The sequence below is a fragment of the Haliotis rufescens genome, unplaced genomic scaffold (genome assembly GCF_023055435.1).
Source record: "Haliotis rufescens isolate VD_foot unplaced genomic scaffold, xgHalRufe1.0.p SCAF_17, whole genome shotgun sequence".
Taxonomy (NCBI): domain Eukaryota; kingdom Metazoa; phylum Mollusca; class Gastropoda; order Lepetellida; family Haliotidae; genus Haliotis; species Haliotis rufescens.
The window spans coordinates 7,225,387-7,244,154 of record NW_025963857.1 but is presented as its reverse complement, the minus strand read 5'-3'; the positions used below and the strand labels follow the sequence as shown (position 1 = coordinate 7,244,154).

The 18,768-nt window shown below is 39.8% G+C and overlaps 1 protein-coding gene across 6 annotated transcripts in view; it reads left to right on the top strand.

The window, feature by feature from the left end:
- Positions 1 to 18,104, top strand: part of LOC124137823 (methyltransferase-like protein 27) — a 31,469-nt gene extending 13,365 nt beyond the window's left edge. For 3 of the 6 annotated variants that reach the window (XM_048397476.1, XM_048397478.1, XM_046504538.2), the window contains 5 exons: positions 599 to 745; positions 13,570 to 13,698; positions 15,076 to 15,211; positions 16,981 to 17,079; positions 17,560 to 18,104. In XM_048397476.1, the coding sequence (XP_048253433.1) occupies positions 599 to 745; positions 13,570 to 13,698; positions 15,076 to 15,211; positions 16,981 to 17,079; positions 17,560 to 17,804 (756 nt within the window). In that variant the 3' untranslated portion in view covers positions 17,805 to 18,104. The remainder of the gene's footprint in view (positions 1 to 598; positions 746 to 13,569; positions 13,699 to 15,075; positions 15,212 to 16,980; positions 17,080 to 17,559) is intronic. The other 3 variants (XM_048397474.1, XM_048397475.1, XM_046504329.2) reach the window with 3 other exon arrangements.
- Positions 18,105 to 18,768: the final 664 nt, after the last annotated feature.

The window sequence follows — 18,768 nt, the reverse complement described above, 5'->3', positions numbered from 1 at the left end:
TTGTTTGATGCATGTCGTCGTATCCTAATTGTGTGGATCGATGCTCATGATGGCAATCACTGGACTGTCTGGTCCAGACTCGATTATTAACAGACCGCCGTCATTTTGCTGGAATATTGCTGAGTTCGGCGTTAAACAACAAACAAACAAACAAAACTTGTGCTCTGTCATGTTTGTTGTGTAGCAAAAAGTGATCCATTTTTTTCCACTGGAGTAAATAAGCATTTGTCTAGAGAGATTACAGCACAGTGATAAGTAGAAGCAAAATCCTAGCCATGATCACCAGCACACCTTTTTCATAAAATTTATCACAACTTTGAGTATATATTATATTGATATTTATTATATTGACAAACCTAGCTAACCACTAGGTGTTGGTTTAATAGTATGGTATACACTAAAGATGGTACAGTGGGGGATAAAACCAGCCATGGACGTCTAAATTATCATCCTATTTTGTTTGTCAAGTGCTGAAAGCGGTGTAAAACTATACCCGCTTACTGAGGTTAGTTTTTAAAGTCTCGACCCAAACAATTCTTCTGCAGTTGACTGAGCTCATTCACACGACTACCGCGAACTCATTCACTGATACTTTCAGCCCGCAATGAGTCAGGAATTTTCTACAGACGCCACTGAGGAACAGAAAGCTGTGGCTCGTGACCACTGGTCAAAAACCGTTGACGACAGTTTAGACAACCAAACCCTGTACGACCGTTACTCCAAGACGGCAAAGGTTTATGTCGAGGTATGTATGTCCTGTTATAATAATGTAACAATAACATATAAAAACGTACATAAATATGCTTGTTTGCTGTTTTACGCCGCACTCAGCAATATTCCAGCTATATGACGGCGGTCTGTAGTTAATCGAGTCTGGACCAGACAATCCAGTGATTGAAAATGACCAAAATTGGTATCATTTGAGTCTGGTATGAATGAGTGTAGTTAGTACACTTGCTGTGACATACTACATACTAGTGCTCTGGACCTGTGAAGATCCGGGGTAGAACAGGTCTTCAGCAACCCATTCTTGCGGGAAAAAGGCGACTATGCTTGTCGGTAGAGGCGACTAACGGGTTCGTTAACTTGTTTGATGCAGGTCATCGTATCCTAATTGCGTTGATCGATGCTCATGATGTCAACCACTGGATTGTCTGGTCAAGACTCGATTATTTACAGACCGCCGTCATATAGCTGGAATATTGCTGAGTTCGGCGTTAAACAACAAACAAATAAACAAACAAAACTAGTGCCCTGTCATGTTTGTTTTGCAGCAAAAAGTGATCTATTTTTTCCACTGGAGTAAATAAGCATTTGTCTAGACAGATTACAGCACAGTGATAAGTAGAAGCAAAATCCTAGCCATGATCACCAGCACACCTTTTTCAAAAAATTTAATACAACTTTGAGTATATATTATATTGATATTTATTATATTGACAAACCTATCTAACCACTAGATGTTGGTTTAAAAGTATGTTATACACTAAAGATGGCACAGTCGGGGATAAAACCAGCCAAGGACGTCAAATTATCATCATATTTTGTTTGTCAAGTGTTGTTTATTCTTCCCCGCCCTTAAGGCGGGGAAGTATACGGGAGAGGTTAATTTTGGAGCATGTAAGTCGACATGTTGGTTTCTTAGAAATTTCAAGCCACACAGTTACCGAAACGAAACATACAAATCATGTGAAATGTGCGTGAAATGTTGATGTTTATCTCAATAAGAGATGCTTCAAAATCGTCTTGCTATTCTGAGACTTAGTCACTTTTCGTAATGCTGATAACCCATGAAATTTGTTCATTTTGTTTTTAAAAGAGCTAAAAATGATCCCATTTCGCTAAAGTTAACCTGTCTATATTTTGTAAGAATAAACTATTGCGCATTGAGCGATTATCTCCATTAGCTATAGGCGTAGTATAGAAGTGATAAATTCACGCACTGACCTTGCATTGCTGTACATCGTATCTTATTCAAGCTGTATCAGTGAGAGTGAGTGATTATCTCCCTTCCCCGAACAGTTCAATTGCGCACTACCTTTGCAATGTATCGTATGTTATTCAGGCAGCCATCGAGAAACGTTCCAGGAAGGAATTTAGGCCAAGCCTGTCACGCGCACTCAATTTTCACACTGCTATTGCAACATATTGTTCAACACGATTAAATAACAGGCTTCTATAAAGTATGACTTTCTTCAATAAACAACACATGTAAAACAACGGGTTTGATATGAGAAATTTTTTATTAGTTGTCTTCATAATCACATGTATGGCGCTTGCTGTGCATAGTTGAGCACAGCATTGTTTTAAATACTTCACTGTATGTAATGTATGGTACATACCGTTTCATGCGGCGGTTTACGTTTCTGCATGGTTTATTGCTTTGACAAAAAAAAATTACTTCCAGCAGAGATCATACACCCGTATATGTTCTTTGCTTCTGGATACATAGGAAATCAACAGGTTGGTCTGTAGTTTGCAATTATTTTCCAAAAAGATAATACGGTTGCATGATATCTTCACGATGTTTGGGTTGAACATAGTAACATTCTTCTAAACAAATTTCCAATCTAAGCCGGAAGCAATCACAACACAAACCCAGTTAACCAAACGGAACCATACACAAGAGTGAGTGAGGTAGTTGGGTTTAACGCCGTCTTGAATAGTATTCCGTGTCAGCTTGAAGTGGGATGAAACTCTGAAGTGATGCAGGTCTTAGACGTTCACCACTTTGGTGAAACCAACGAGCAAGAGTTTTGTGCTGAAAACAAAATCGGGGCGAACCGAGATTCAAACACACTGTCATAGGTTTCTGGCGTGCCCAAGGGACACAACTCTGCATAGCGAATTGCAGCGCCTTCGGCGACATGGCCAACCATGTCCCCGTAAACAACTGTAAGAAACTATTATACAACAAAGATGTTTTAGATGAGATATGTATTGCGGAACATTCCATGAAGAAACAGTGGCAATATTGCACAATCACAAACTACAAAATACATGCACAATAAACGACAATTAAAAAACACAGGAACATTCAACATTCAAAAGAGGTAGAATTTAATTTCTAAAACAAGTGTTTTATAATGATATGGAAACAATATGAGAATTGAGCAAAACTATGGTAATGTAGTACATACATGTACAAGGAATTTGTTTGTAATTGTTGATATGTTAACAGATCTTGGAAGTTGTTTCTGGATAACTGTTGGTAAACTTATTAAGAATCTGCTCCTTTTAACAGAGTGTACCAAATTCTTTATAATGATTGGGGATTATTTGCGATTCTCTTTCTTGGTTGTATTATGTAAGACAGTGCGTAATGTTGTTCATCTTCTGAGACATCACATGTTTCACAGAGACGTTGTTCAAATGGGGTTGGTGTTTTTGTATATCTACAATTTTTTCAATTTTTAGTTTGTGATTACTTAAACGAAGTTTTGAGAAAAGTGACCAATGGCCTTTGTTTTTACAATATGTAAGATGATTCTCAATATTTATAGATAACGTGACCAAACTGTATGTTCCTAACTTGCTGCTAGATAAATGGGAATCCATTAATGATTGCGTGAATTTTTACATTTGAACTGAAGTATATTTAGAGTGTATTCATTACATCTTTTGTGTTTACTATTTTAAAAGTTTGCTTTATTTAAACCAACCAATATTTTGACCAGAAATATTGATATTTGCTGCAAAAGCATGCTTTAGAGTGACATTTGTTGTGTTATCTAAATAGGATTTTTTTTATTGGTACTAATAGTGGGTATACATCAAGTTTTGCCTGACAGGCCCAGTTTTCTTGCCTGGGTTTTCTTTGTGCTGACCAATTAAAGACACTGTTTCTTTTATTGTGCTTTCCAAAGATAAGTACATTAATAACAACCAATTTGTACTTAACACAAATTCTCTCCTCCCATAGCTTACACTTCCTTCCTCTGCACATAACATTATATTGCGGGGAGCTATTGATGCTCTGCAGCAATCTCTACTTGTTTCTATTCATCTTATAATAAAACCCTTCTCTGTAGGTACAGTATGTATATTAACAAGAATATTTGGGTCAATACACTGGTGGACAATAAGCACCTCAACATGTAAACAGTTCAAAAACAGTATGCAAATGTGGTGGTATGCTGGCTGCGGTGTCAATGCCTCTGCTGTGCTCGGCTTTTGTCACTTGTGTACTGGCATAACGCACATTACATGACGTGAGCGAGGTGTCGGTGTGCGAATGGAAGAGGATGGGCGGGGCGGGGAAGAGGATGGGCGGGGCGGGGATGTGAACGCCGCGGCCAGGTGGTACACAATGAAAAATTCTATGCAGTATGATGCATTAAGATAAGTTAAATATCATGTCTCTGAACTACGGTGGCCCATAAGGGACATGGAGTCTGTTTTTCAATATTTTGATATTTCACTTACTGTTATCGTAACCTTTTGCAAATTAACACAATTTGTCATACAAATATGTGATAAATCATGTATAAAAACAACCGAAAACATGGAAAATGTACTTTCAAGTAGCTATTGAATCGCTGAAATGTGAAGCGAAAATGTCAAAAACTAAAATGGAAATGTCAAAAACAAAAACGAAAAGGTCAAAAACAAAAACGAAAATGGCAAAAACAAATCCATACAGTTATTTTAAATGCCAACGGTTCGGACATGGAGCAAAATCGTGCCATAAATGTTACTCTCCAGCCTGCTCCCGCTGAAAGATAGATGAACGCACAGATGACTTGAGATTTGAAAACTGCAGTTGTGAACACATGTCCTCTTCTGAATCATGCAGCTGTTTTGTGACAATCATCTCGTCATCTCTCAAAGTTGATACTGGATGTCACATAGCCATTAGCTGGATGTCAAAAGATCAGACCATTTTACACCATATTGATCTTCAAGATACCAACCAGTCTTTCATCCACATCAGGTTCACAAACAGAACTTCCCGCAGAAAAGGAAACTTTGACTGAGCCTAAAATGAGGTTGTTAATGACATACAAACAAATGGAATTCTTACAAAAACAGAAAGAAAACTAAACAGAAGAATAGAAACAACCATTGTCTTTACCATTGTCCGTCCCAGTGGAGGTTCATAACACGTTTTACCTCAAGGCAAGGGAATGCCGCGGCCAGGGAGAATATGATGTTTCACGAGATACATGGAATATCCTATTTATTATATACGTTTTGTGTAGTTGTCTGCCAGAAAATTAAATTATTTCATTACAAATGTAAAACCTTGAGATGTAAATTCTCCCTACCTGACACACAGGGACTGTTCACCACCCCTGGTATTTGCGACTTAAAAAGTAGTTTCGTGTTTGCAAAATCTTAAAAAATATAAACAAAAGTATCAAAACATATTTAGGGTCACGAAAATTCTTTATCATACATTTAGATATGAATATATACAAAATGAACTTTAACAAAAAAAACAAGTAAATGGCCACGCTCCGGCGCAGTGGTGACGTCGACTTTGCATAACACCACTGCCACACCACTGTATATCACGTGACCGGACTTTTCTCTTGTTTGTAAACAAACGCGCTTTTTCAGAAATCAGAATAGAACGGACTCGTGCAAGTATTTTGGTGCGCTTTGCATATTGTTTTGCATAATTATATAGATATGGGCAACAATGCAGTTTACCGGGTGCAGCCCGAGCTCTTCCATCCAGTCTTGACCATAATATGACATATGTTTATCTAAATATGTGGACGTGTCAAAAATGAAACAAAATGGAAAACATATGCAATATCTTGAATGGACAGTGTAAGATGTGACGAATCGTCACATGGCGCTGGCCTGTGGCAGCTATCTCCTACCCAGGATTCCTAGCGGTCGGCAGCCAGCATAGTACCTCTGCCACAGGCCAGCGCCATGTGACGATTCGTCACATCTTTTAACAGTCCATTCAAGATATTGCATAGGCTTTTCAACCGTTTCATGTTTGACAAGTCTACACATTTTCATAAACAAATGTCAAAGAATGGTTACGGTTCATTAAGAAAGTATGCTGATACGTGAAAATCTACTCGTTTGGGGGTACTTATTAGTCCGTTCTATACTGATTTCTGAAAAAGCGCGTTTGTTTACAAACAAGAGAAAAGTCCGGTCACGTGATATGCAAATTAGCCTGTGGCAGTGGTGTTATGCTGAGTCACCACTGCGCCCGAGTGTGGTGGCAGAGGTACTATGCTGGTCGCATGGAACTCTGGGTAGGAGAGTGGTAAATGGCGCTTTGCGAAACGAACAGTCTCGATTGACAAGTTAAATGAGAAATTTACAGTTGATAAGGAAAATTTTTCGAGAGTATAACAAACGGCAAGAAGTGATATTAACTTAATAAACGACCATCTGTCATTATTTTGCCTTGTCAATGTGGACCTAACGTTAAAAAGAACGCCAACAATTTGTGTGTTAGTCTGCAATCTCGAACCAATCTGATTATTAAAACAACAAAGTAAATTCATTTGGAAAACATGGTCAGTCGTTAACCTTTTCAAAATGAAATATGATGGCATCCTCAAAGACATAAACAAAAGTATAAACGTTACTACATTTTGGGTTAGAGGGTAAATTTCAAGATTTTGGTAATGGCCGCGCCCACACTGGTGGCAGCGATGTTACCTAGAGTGTAACGAAAGTGTCACGCGCTGGGAAGGAGCTTGAGTCACTTAGGACAAAGGGAGACAATTTAAGGGGAGGTAATTCTTGTATGACAGTAGTTTCGTCAAAGTGTTATGTTCACTGCAGTGAACTATTAGTGTTATGTTCACTGCAGTGAAATATCAAGTGATATGTTCACTGCAATGAAAAGATCGCTTTTTTCAACTTCGGAAAACTCAGTCTTTCACACTGAAGTATGTTATAAAGAAATGATTCATTATCTATAACACAGAAACAGGGGCTTATTACTTGCTTACCAAAAGAAGATAAGCCAAACCAATCTCAAAAACTTGGTGCCAAATGTCATTGTTAAATGCATCTTATAAACTTGCATCAGCAGTGATAGCAAATAGATTTAAAACTGTCCTTCCTATTATAATAAATGAGGACCAAAAGGGATTTGTTCCTAGGAGATATACTGGAGAGGTGACAAGACTTATATATCTGACTTAATGGATTAGACGGAAAGTTATCAAATCCCAGGTCTACTGGTGTTAATAGATTTCGAGAAAGCTACATAGTTTAGACTATTAGGAATAAACTTTGGTGTTGATTTAGATAATATTGTGGAGAATAAATATAAAATAAAGCTTGAAAAATTTGAGAGAGAAATGAACCTATGGACGGTAAGAAATTTGACCTCAATAGGAAGAAATATATACTGAACCAAATTAAAAACTTCACAATCCTAAAATTTTAACATTTTGACCAGTTATCATTGCTGGCCCTTATTGTGTTTTTAAAGAGTAATGGCCACGTATTGTCTTCAGATAACACCCGTTTTTGTGCAGGTGAATCGATCAAAATCATGTGCAAAGCACTATAGTGGCAAAAGTGGTTTTTCACGTGCAACTGGTCACGTGGCCATAATACCGCACGTGTTTTCAGCAATACTTGTTAGCAGTCATTAACGAAAAAAGAAAAACACAAGAAAACAAAAGTCTTTACGGCCATTTGTCATGCCACGCCTTTCAAATGTGCAACGTGAACGTGCCATCGGCATGTTGCAGACGGGTACGTCCGTAGCTGAAGTCGCAAGGACGATGGGTTGTAGTCGACGGACTGTTTATGATTTACAGACGCATCTACAGCGAACGGGTACCACCGCTGATCGCCCTCGGCCAGGTCGACCACGTGTGACGTCAAATGCAGAGGATCGTCAGATTGTCTTACGACACCTCCGTAACCGATTTTTGACGGCTACATCAACCAGAAATGAACTGTTTAGGGGTAGACTGAGTGCGCAAACTGTTCGAAACCGTCTGAGAACTGCTCACCTTCAAGCACGACGGCCATACTGCGGGCCGATTCTGACTCAATTACACAGACGTCAACGTCAATTGTGGGCACAGCGACACTTACGATGGACACAGAGGAATTGGAATCAAGTCGTCTTCAGTGATGAATCCCGATTTAATCTTCGATTTGCTGATGGTAAGGCGAGGGTGTGGAGGCGCCGTCATGAACGTTACGCCCAGTGTTGTGTACAGGAAGTTGACAGATTTCGAGGCGGAAGAGTCATGGTGTGGGGTGCTTTCTGTGGCAATGCACGTTCCAGGCTTCTTGTCATCCGTGGCAACCTCAACGCTGCTGCTTACCGCGACCAGGTACTGGCACCAGAACTTCTGCCTTTTATGGCAGCACATGGACCCGGTTTGATCTTCTAACACGAAAATGCCAGACCCCACACAGATATTTTGACAAGGAATTTCCTTCAGAATTCGGGAGGCAACGTCATGGACTGGCCGTCAAGGTCTCCCGACCTCAATCCCATCGAACACGTCTGGGATGCTCTTGGCAGAAGTCTGCGCACTCTCCAGAACCAACCACAGAATTTGCAAGATTTTGGCACCATTTTGCAGCAACAATGGTGTCGTCTTCCCAATCATGTGTTCACAAGCATCACAAGCATCACAAGGTCCATGCGGAGGCGTTGTTTGGCAGTTGTAAACGCACATACACGCTACTGAACTTGTGTGCCATCAGATTCTCGTGCTTGGGACTTATGATTTAAACTGTTGATGTTATTACCGAATACCGTAGGTGCTTGGAACAAATTATGGTTACCACCGTTAATTAAAATCCTTCTTTGGACATTAATGATTAAAAATTACCTTCTCTGATACATTTGTCCGTTGTATATCATATATGGGATTACTTTTAAAAATGTGAAGTTTTTAATTTGACTCAGTATAATTCTAAAAAAAAGCCTTTCATACACACCCAATCCTTCAAACGATTTGACAGATACTTTTCAGAAAAGATGTTTAAAATTTGTTTGGAAGGGAAAACATGATTAAGTGAAAAGAAAAATAATGTCTCAACCCCAAAAACAGAGCAGAATTAACGTCCCAATCATAAAGGATGCGATTGCAGCACAAAAACGTTCATGGATCAGAAGATTATATGGTAATCACTCAAAATGGACTGAGTCAGTTTCGTGCTGTACTCCAAATAGAGAGAGATTATGTTTGGCATATGCCTCCTATGTTGATGTAGGTATTACTCTAAATACCATAAATTTATTTTGGAAGGATCTTTTGGAAGTTTGGGCAACATACCTGTCCAAAAGTAAAATGAAACCTGGTCAAGATATTATGAGACAATCTATATGGTTTAATAGTAGGATACAAATAGGAAAGAGTCCAATCTTCAAAACATGGTCAAGCAGGGGTATAACCTTCATTGGGGATTTAGTGGATGACAAAGGTAACATTTATATATTTGATGCTTTTGTGCATATGTATGGAATTGAAACAAATTATATAGAATATTATGTAATTTTAAATGCAGTCAAACAATTTTGTAAGGTAAATGAACATGATGTTTTCAATTCTATATCTCCTCGACCAACCATGCCATTCAATATATCCCATCTGCTAAACCAAAATATAGGTAGTAAAGAATTTTACAAGACTTTATCAGCACCGAAGTTTGTTAAATTTCATGGCATTGAATAATGGGAACGTTTACTGAATAAGACATTGAGTGAAACGGATTGGCAAGAACATATATTGATGGCAAAAAGATGTACTCAAAGTGAAGATATCAGATGGTTTCAGTTTAAGATTATTCATTACATTCTTACAACTAACAAATATTTATATAAAATTGGATGTGTTGATTCTCCTTTGTGTACTTTCTGTACAAGTCAACCTGAACCTATAAACCATATGTTGTATGATTGTGAACATGTAAGAACAATTTGGGAGAAACTGTACATTTGGATAAAAACCGTTGTTGATGGAACCATTGATTTGAACAGAATTAATGTTTTATTTGGATTTTAAAGCAAACCCATTGAATAGTGTACTTTTAATAACAAAACAAGTAATATACAGACAATGTAGGAAAAAAATAATGTCACATTTTGAACAAAGGCAGCATGAGATAATTAGTTTTAAAACTGCTACAAAGGTAATGTCTTTTACAAATTTTATACAAACTTTTTTAGTTTCTGGTCTTCCTTCCACACTTTATTTAAAAACCAATCTGCAATACATAATGATACACGCACTTTGACTTTGATAGGCAAGAATGTATATGTATGAATAGCTGTACACTTCTTAAATGCGATGTTCCACAATTTGTTGACATGACATGTTGTTTCTTTGTTTGTTTGTTTGTTGTTTAACGCAGCACTCAGCAATATTCCAGCTATATGACGGCGGTCTGTAAAATGATCGAGTCTGGACCAGACAATCCAGTGATTGACATCATGAGCATCGATCCACGCAATTGGGATCGATGACATGTATCAACCAAGTCAGCGAGCCTGACCACCCGATCCCGTAAGTCGCCTTTTACGACAAGCATAGTCACCTTTTACGGCAAGCGTGGGTTGCTGAAGACCTATTCTATCCCGGAATCTTCACGGGTCGACATGACATGTATATAGATGCTGTACCTGCTGAGATGAATAAAGGGCGAAATATGTTTGTTTGTTGTTTAACAGCTATTTGACGGCGGTCTGTAATTAATCGGGTCTGGACCAGACAACCCAGTGGTTGATATCATGAGCATCGATCCACGAAATATATCACTGACCATATCAATATGTAAATAAATCCAACAGATTCATTACGGAATTGACATAGACTTCTGTGAAATACTGACTTTAGAGTTTGGTATTTACGTCGCGTAAACATTATACCATCGGCGTGAGAACAATGGGTACACCACGCATGAATTGGCTCAACCTGTATTTTCTTATCCGCCATTGTATAGAACTACATGTGGGTCTTCTGTCTGACGAGCAATATGAAGGTTACACTGTAGTCCCTGTAGACGTGTGCACAATGACATCCTTCTTTGTACCGGCGTGTCATCACATAACTCAGCTTGATCATTATGTGCTGACTGAATGCAGGCGTCGCCATTACAACTGCAATGACTTGAATAATGTATAAAGCGAGACGGGGGGGGGGGGGAGAGAGAGTGGGGGGAGGGAGCCTGAAGTGATGCAGTGATGACGTTCACCACACACAGACGTAGACACATACATATACACACACGTATGTGTGTTTTTGGGGTGATAGATATCCTGCCTTTGGAATATACTACTGTAAGAAGTACTTTCCTGACTTTCAACTTTGACCTTTAGGATACCGCTAACATTCGTTGGCTGTATCCTGACAAACCTAAGCATTATTATACTCTTCAATAAAAGAAACTTGACATAGATGTAAAACCACTTTTTGGGGAGCCTGAAGTGATGCAGGTCTTAGACGTTCACCACACACAGACGTAGACACATACATATACACACACGTATGTGTGTTTTGGGGTGATAGATATCCTGCCTTTGGAATAAACTACTGTAAGTAGTACTTTCCTGACTTTCAACTTTGACCTTTAGGATACCGCTCATATTCGTTGGCTGTATCCTGACAAACCTAAGCATTATTATACTCTACAAAAAAAGAAACTTGACATAGATGTAAAACCACTTTTTGCCAAATATCTAAAATAATTACATTAAATGAGAACCAAATAAGTCAAACAGAAAGATGATGTGTCTATAATTCGCGAAAACACATGCAAAGCACATAAACGTAGCGTTTGGGAATCAATTTTACAGCTTCATCCAAACGCAACCGCCTGTAAAAAACGTGCAGCACAGGATCCTGCATTTAGGCATGCAGGCCCCCCTTCTGAATGGGTATAAAAATCCACATCAACGGCCGTTCATAAAGTCCTTATAACGGCAGTAGAGGCGGTGACAGAATGCCAAGACTGAATGCAGCTCAACGGAACAACGCCATTGGGAGATTACAAGCTGGAGCAACTCAGCAAGAAGTGGCCAGGCACTTTGGCGCATCCAGACAGACAATCTCCGCACTGTGGACCCGATACAACAACACCAACAGAGTTGACGACAGACCAAGGTCAGGAAGACCAAGGGTGACAACCCAAGCACAAGATCGATACATCCGGCTGCGACACCTCCGGGACCGCACTACCACAGCCAAGTCTGCAACCACACAGATGCCTGGGGTACGCAGAATATCAGATCAAACGGTACGCAACAGACTGGGGGAGGCTGGACTTTTTGCACGAAGACCTGTTCGACGTCATGTATTGACCCCACGTCATCTGGCGGACCGTCTGCTTTGGTGCCAACAGAGGGTTAGATGGGCACGTGCAAGGTGGAGAAATGTACTGTTTACTGACGAGTCCCGTTTCCTACTCACACGTGTTGATGGGCGCGCACGTGTCTACAGACGTCGGGGTGAACGTTACGCCCCCAACTGTGTGCAGCAGGTTGTCCCATTTGGCGGCGGGAGTGTCATAGTATGGGCCGGAATTCATCACGGTGGTAGGACGCCTCTCGTGCATGTGGCAGGTGCATTGACAGGTGTGCGTTACAGAGACTTGATCCTACAGCCTTACGTTCTTCCTCACGTCAACGTTCATGGCGGACAGTTCCAGCAGGACAACGCTTGACCGCATATTGCACGTGTTTGTCAGGACTTCTTACAGCACAACAACATCCAGACATTACCTTGGCCAGCCCGGTCACCAGATTTGTCCCCGATTGAGCATCTGCGGGACGAGTTGGATCGACGGGTTCGCAGAAGGAATCCACCGCCCCAAACACTTCCGGCGCTTCTTGATGCACTTCAGCATGAATGGCAGCACATCCAACAGCGTGTTATTGACAACTTTATTGCATCTATGGGTCGTCGGTGTCAAGCGGTGATTGATGCACGTGGTGGGCACAACCGATACTGACATTTTCTGTACCCCTATGACATTACCTGTATCGTGTTCGTGTGTCTGTTTAGGTGACACGATTAATGTTTTGAACATTGTGTACATTGATCTTCAAACAGTGTTTCAATTATGGTTTCTGTGTCCTATTTTGAAACAATCGCATTATATTACATTTTGAAAGTCAAGTTTCTTTTTTTAAGAGTATATTATAATTTGGGAATATTTTTGCTCAATTTCACAAAAACATCCCCCCAAATTCATGACACGTTACTTTTTTTGTTATAACATATCCATAATGAAAGAAAACAGAACGACATACTGGGTATACAGGTATACTGTGCACCTGTAATCAACTCTTTCCCACTGTCGACCCGTGAAGATCCGGGTTAGAATAGGCCTTCAGCAACCCATGCTTGCCGTAAATGGCGACTATGCTTGTCGTAAGAGGCGACAAACGGGATCGCGTGGTCAGGCTCGCTGACTTGGTTGATGCATGTCATCGATCCCAATTGTGTAGATTGATGCTCATGTTGTCAATCACTGCATTGTCTGGTCCAGCCTCGATTATTTACCGACCGCCGTCATATAGCTGGAATTTTGCTGAGTGCTGCGTTAAAACAAAAAATATTCAAACAAACTTTCCCATTGTCACATATTGGTTTATTTCGTGTTATACAGGCAACGAGAATCTTAAACGCCCAGGGTCCAAAGGAACTGGCGATCACGACTGTCGAACGGTTTCCTAGCAACAGAGAAAATGTCAGAATTCTCGATATAGCGGCTGGCACTGGGATGTGTGCAGAACAGGTTGGAAGAAAAGACAAACTAATGCAGTTAATTTACACGCAGATACGAATTTTAAATTTACCAATTTTCTACCAGTGACAATCAAGAACATTTCATGTTTTAAACTTGGACCGTGTCATAACTATAAAGTCTCCATATCATAATGCCAATACTTCATAAGTAAATGACTTTGACATTGTCTTAACATTGTGTTGATTTAATTATAATTATAGTTTATTTTACAAATTCCATAAATACTCAAGTTAATGTGTGTGCAAGCTTTTAAGAGGCTTGGTTCAGAATGATTGACCTTCACTTTTAATACCAACTCATCCTGTGCCAGAACGAATTCAAGGGTTATATTGGAGATGTGAAGTCTCTTACAAAAGTAAGGGGCGGTCGGGTAGCCTAGTGGTTAAAGCGTTCGCTCGTCACGCCCAAGACCCGAGTTGGATTCCCGACATGGGTACAATACAATGTGTGAAGCCCATTTCCGGTGTCCCCCGTCGTGATATTGCTGGAATATTGCTAAAAGCGGCGTAAAACCATACTCACTCACTCACTCTTAAAAAAGTTTGCGGTTGAGTCTGGTCCGCGAAATCTCCCTCGATTCTAACTCTTGCTGGTCATGTGACACGTGACATGACGTCATGACAAATTTGCCTCCATTTTGCAACAGACAGTTTGATTTCCCTTCTCGGTCAGTAGCCAGCGTCAGTCCATTGTACGACTCCGACTATAAGCAGAGTCCATTGTACGACTCCGACTATAAGCAGAGTCCATTCTTCGACTCCGACTATGAGCAGAGTCCATTGTACGACTCCGACTATCAGCAGAGTCCATTGTCCGACTCCGACTATAAGCAGAGTCCATTGTACGATGCCGACTTTAAGCCGAATGGCGCGGAAAATCCAGTTTCGGTCACTTGTTCACACGTATACAAGGGTTCAGTTCACTAACTTTTCAACCATCATGGTCAAACATTTGGTGCACGGATGACACAGCCGCCTGAGGCGTCTTGCGTCTCTTGGGTGCAGCAGAGACCTACGACCGTGGGTAAGAATCCCAGATTCGCCCTGATTATATTCCTAGGTTTATCAGCACCATATCCATGCTTGTAGGTTTCACCAAAGTGGCAAATAAATGCGATGCAAGTCATTTCCTTAATAATAATAAATCTAAGAGCAGAGTCCACTTTACGATTCCTACTATAACTAGAGTCCATTGTACGACTCCGACTGTAAGCAGAGTCCATTGTTGGATTCCGACTATAAGCAGAGTCCATTGTACGACTCCGACTAGAAGCATGTATTTATGAATCATTATCGCATCATTATTCTCAAGATTTTGAAGAATTGTCCATTTTGAATAAGTGGATATTTATTATGTTTTTATTAGCTTCGAAAACAAGGATTCAAGAAAATAGACGCTTTGGATGGAAGCGAGGGGATGTTGGAAATAGCCAGAGAGAAAGGGCTATACGACCGTTACACACTTGGAGAATTAGGCGACAACACTTTGGATGCAGCCACAGGTGAATAAGTGAATTAGGAGATAAACATACTGTGTTTTCAATGTAGAGCTAAGTTACCTGTAGATTTAACCCCGCTAAATTGAATTTGGAACCGAACGCGCAACGTGAGGTTTCAAATGTTAAATTTAGCGCGGTTATATCTACAGGTAACCTAGCTCTACATTGAAAACACAGTATGTTTATCTCCATTCTACCATTACTAAATATAACGCAAACTCTTTGGTGTTAGCAAACATACTGAGTGAAGCGGCATGGGTTGAGTTCAGTGTTTTGAGTGGGTTATCGATCTGAATTAGGGAATCACCGAACAAAATATGGTGCTGTATATACTCAAGCAGTTTGTTTACACCGTTATACTTCACTCGAACATGACAGGCATTGAAGGCATGCAGGCACGGCAACTTGGTAAGATAACATGAGGTGGGCATCCCTAAAGAAAACAAAGCAAGCTTTGCAAGGCTTTCGCTCTACATCGTGCGTCACCATTATGACGTCATATCGCTCATTGTGACGCAAAAAATATGACGTCGTATATAGAAAAGCGCCAAAATTCCAAGCTCTCTGTTGTCTCCAAAACGTAAATACATTCCCTTTGTTGATTTCTGTCGTGTTTTTCTGCACGAAATGAATTGCCACACATCCTTTGAATATTGTAGTAACCGCTTCTGTGCATTTTGTAACCTGTAATTGTAGATATAATTTTTTTAATATGCCTACCGACAATGACTGAAAATAGTACTATTCTATGAATATTAGCTTCCGCGGTGATGCGGCCTTCAAACCAGCTGTTTCAATCAGAGGGGGTTTATTGTGATTTGATAGCCTCTGATTGACCAATCAGAATCGAGTAAATTCCAAATTAATGGTAGAATGCTGTTTAACGACGCAATGAGAAATACTCCACACATTTCACAACCTAAACATATTTGTGTGGAACAGGCCAAGTCACCGACATTGCAAAGTAAATTTCTTATCCGTTGGACATTTTCCCCTCTGAAATCCAACACAACACTCAAGCACTCAGTATGTCTAGCCAGCAACTTTAATGAACAAGTGCAACAAGTGTAAGTGTCTGCGGTGTCGTGGCACTAATTGTTCATCTTAACTTTGGTATACTTTTAAATTTCTTCATCTGGAGGATCTCTCGTAACAGTGTGCTATCTCAGGTTGATGTAACAATGAAAATGGTTCGATTCATAATGAGTATGCACTTTAAGATAATTCACATGATTTAATACATGGGTTGAACCTACATGTATATATTGAACCACGTTTTCTTTAAACCATATGAGTGCAACTTCCGTATCCTACGGACATCACTTATCTAGCACATGAACGCAGATCTTGGACATTTACTACGTGGTGAAACCAACGTGAAGGGTAAAGTACCGACAAACCACGGTTCACGATCAAGGCTTCGGACACATACTGAGCAGATCATGGTACAACTAAGGGACGCAACTCTGCAAAGTGAATTTCGGCACCCTAAATTACGACGCCGTCCTCCCGCACCAGTGTCACATGTACAGTGGAATCCGGATTTCTATCAATACAAGACCACTACTTCCATAAATACTTTTTCTTCCATCTTTACCTTTATGTCCTATTTCTTTATTTCCAGCTATAATCTCACTAATCCGAACCCCTGTCTAAACCGGACTGGCTTCTTTCTTTTTTTCAGCCCCACACAAGTCCGGTTTAGTGATTCTGATGTAGCGTCAGATATGGGTAGATAAGGTATCAATTCTTTTTGGTTTATTCTGTTTCAGACACGTACGACGCGATTACGATTTGCGCATTGAACGAATCGGTTATGAAGAGACTGCCCATCAAGGCATACGAAGAAATTATCAGGGTTGTCAAAAAAGGTGGGTGCTTGCACATACCATGAAAATGTGTTATGTTCGCGTTCGCGACCCACTATTTTTGCCTTTCCCGTCCAATGAAATTTCGACGCATAATTGAGACCAATTGTTTACTGTCGTTGACGTTTTTATGTTATTGTTGGTTTGTTGTTTAACGCCGACTATTAAACTTTCTGTACCTCAATATTTTTGAAAGTAATATAATATTGGAATATTTTTAACTTTTTATTTTCTTAACTTGAAAAAAAAATTCGCTGGACAAAAAGTGAAAGGATGTTCTAAATGAAATGCGTTAAACTTAAATTGTCCGTTTTACATCTTCTGAAAATAACTGTATATCTCGAATAGTATTGTTTGTGTGTGGAACAAAACTCTCAGAACGACAGCAATCATATTTTTTAATTTCTCTACATATAGTAACAATATTTAAAACTAACTCGGAATCAGATACTCAATTGGCGCTATTTGTTGTTTTTCTTACAGGAGGATATATTATTTGGGTCAGTCACTACCGCGTGTTTACTGATGCCGACCCCGAACGGGAAGACATGATACGACACGTCACGAGTTTGGAAGCAAAGGGAAAATGGAAACGAGTGGAACTTCGATTCGTAAGTTCCTCAATTTTTTCCGAGGAAGTGACGGTGGTATTTCAGTCCACGAGATCTGCTAGTTTTTCGGCTGCATTGATCTGCATTCATGTTTTGTCTGTTCTATGGCAATACTAGTATTTGAAATAGACATTTCCTCTGCACGCCCATAAATTTACGATTTGACCAACTGCATGCTTCATTCAAGTTCAACACATTACGGTCACTGAACAATGACGTCACCTCTTTGTCGCGCAGCTCCATATATATACCCACATGTATCAGTTATATTATAACAGAGCTTTGTTTTATGCTCAACATTATGAACCTTCAATTGTTAATCTGCATGCCTTATACAAGTCAAGCCTAACTGTATAGTGCAGTGCATTGCCGTCAATAACTGAAACGACTGTGCTTCAATAAAACAAATGAAACCTTTGATTGCTTATTTACTGATTATATCCACTCGCACGCACGCACACACACCTCGAAAGGGAGGGGAGACATATTGTTTTTTGCTCGGCCAGTTCCCATCGGCGTCGGCGTTGCAACCCTATTAAATCAATTTTTACTTAGTCCCAAACCTTTCAACATTTTTCAAAGAAAATTGTTTTTCTTTCTTGTTTCATTTTTTTCTAAATTCTATTTTTTATGTTTCCACGGAAACATTTGGACTCCAGGCTTTGTTTTCGAGCAATAACTATCAAACCAATTTTACTTTCTTTTTTTCATGGAAATAATTAATAAGTCTCAAATAAGTAGCTTTTGTTTCCCGCCAAAACTGTACAGCTGATGAGTGAGTGAGTGAGTTGGCAGCGTTAGAAATTGGCACTAGTCCAATAGTCCTTGCCAAGTTATCAAAAGGAAAAGTAGAAATTTGCCATTTGTAAGGGTTTGGCTACATGTTATCATTATAAGGACTAGTGGACTAAAAATGTTAGTTTCTATTGATTGGGTTTAACGCTGCTTTTAACAGTATTCCAGTTATATCACGGCGTGTCAGCTTAATGTTGGATGAAGCCCAAAGTGATGCAGGTCTCTGACGTTTACCACTTCGGTGAAACCCACGAGAACGGATATGGTGCTGACAAACCTAGAAACA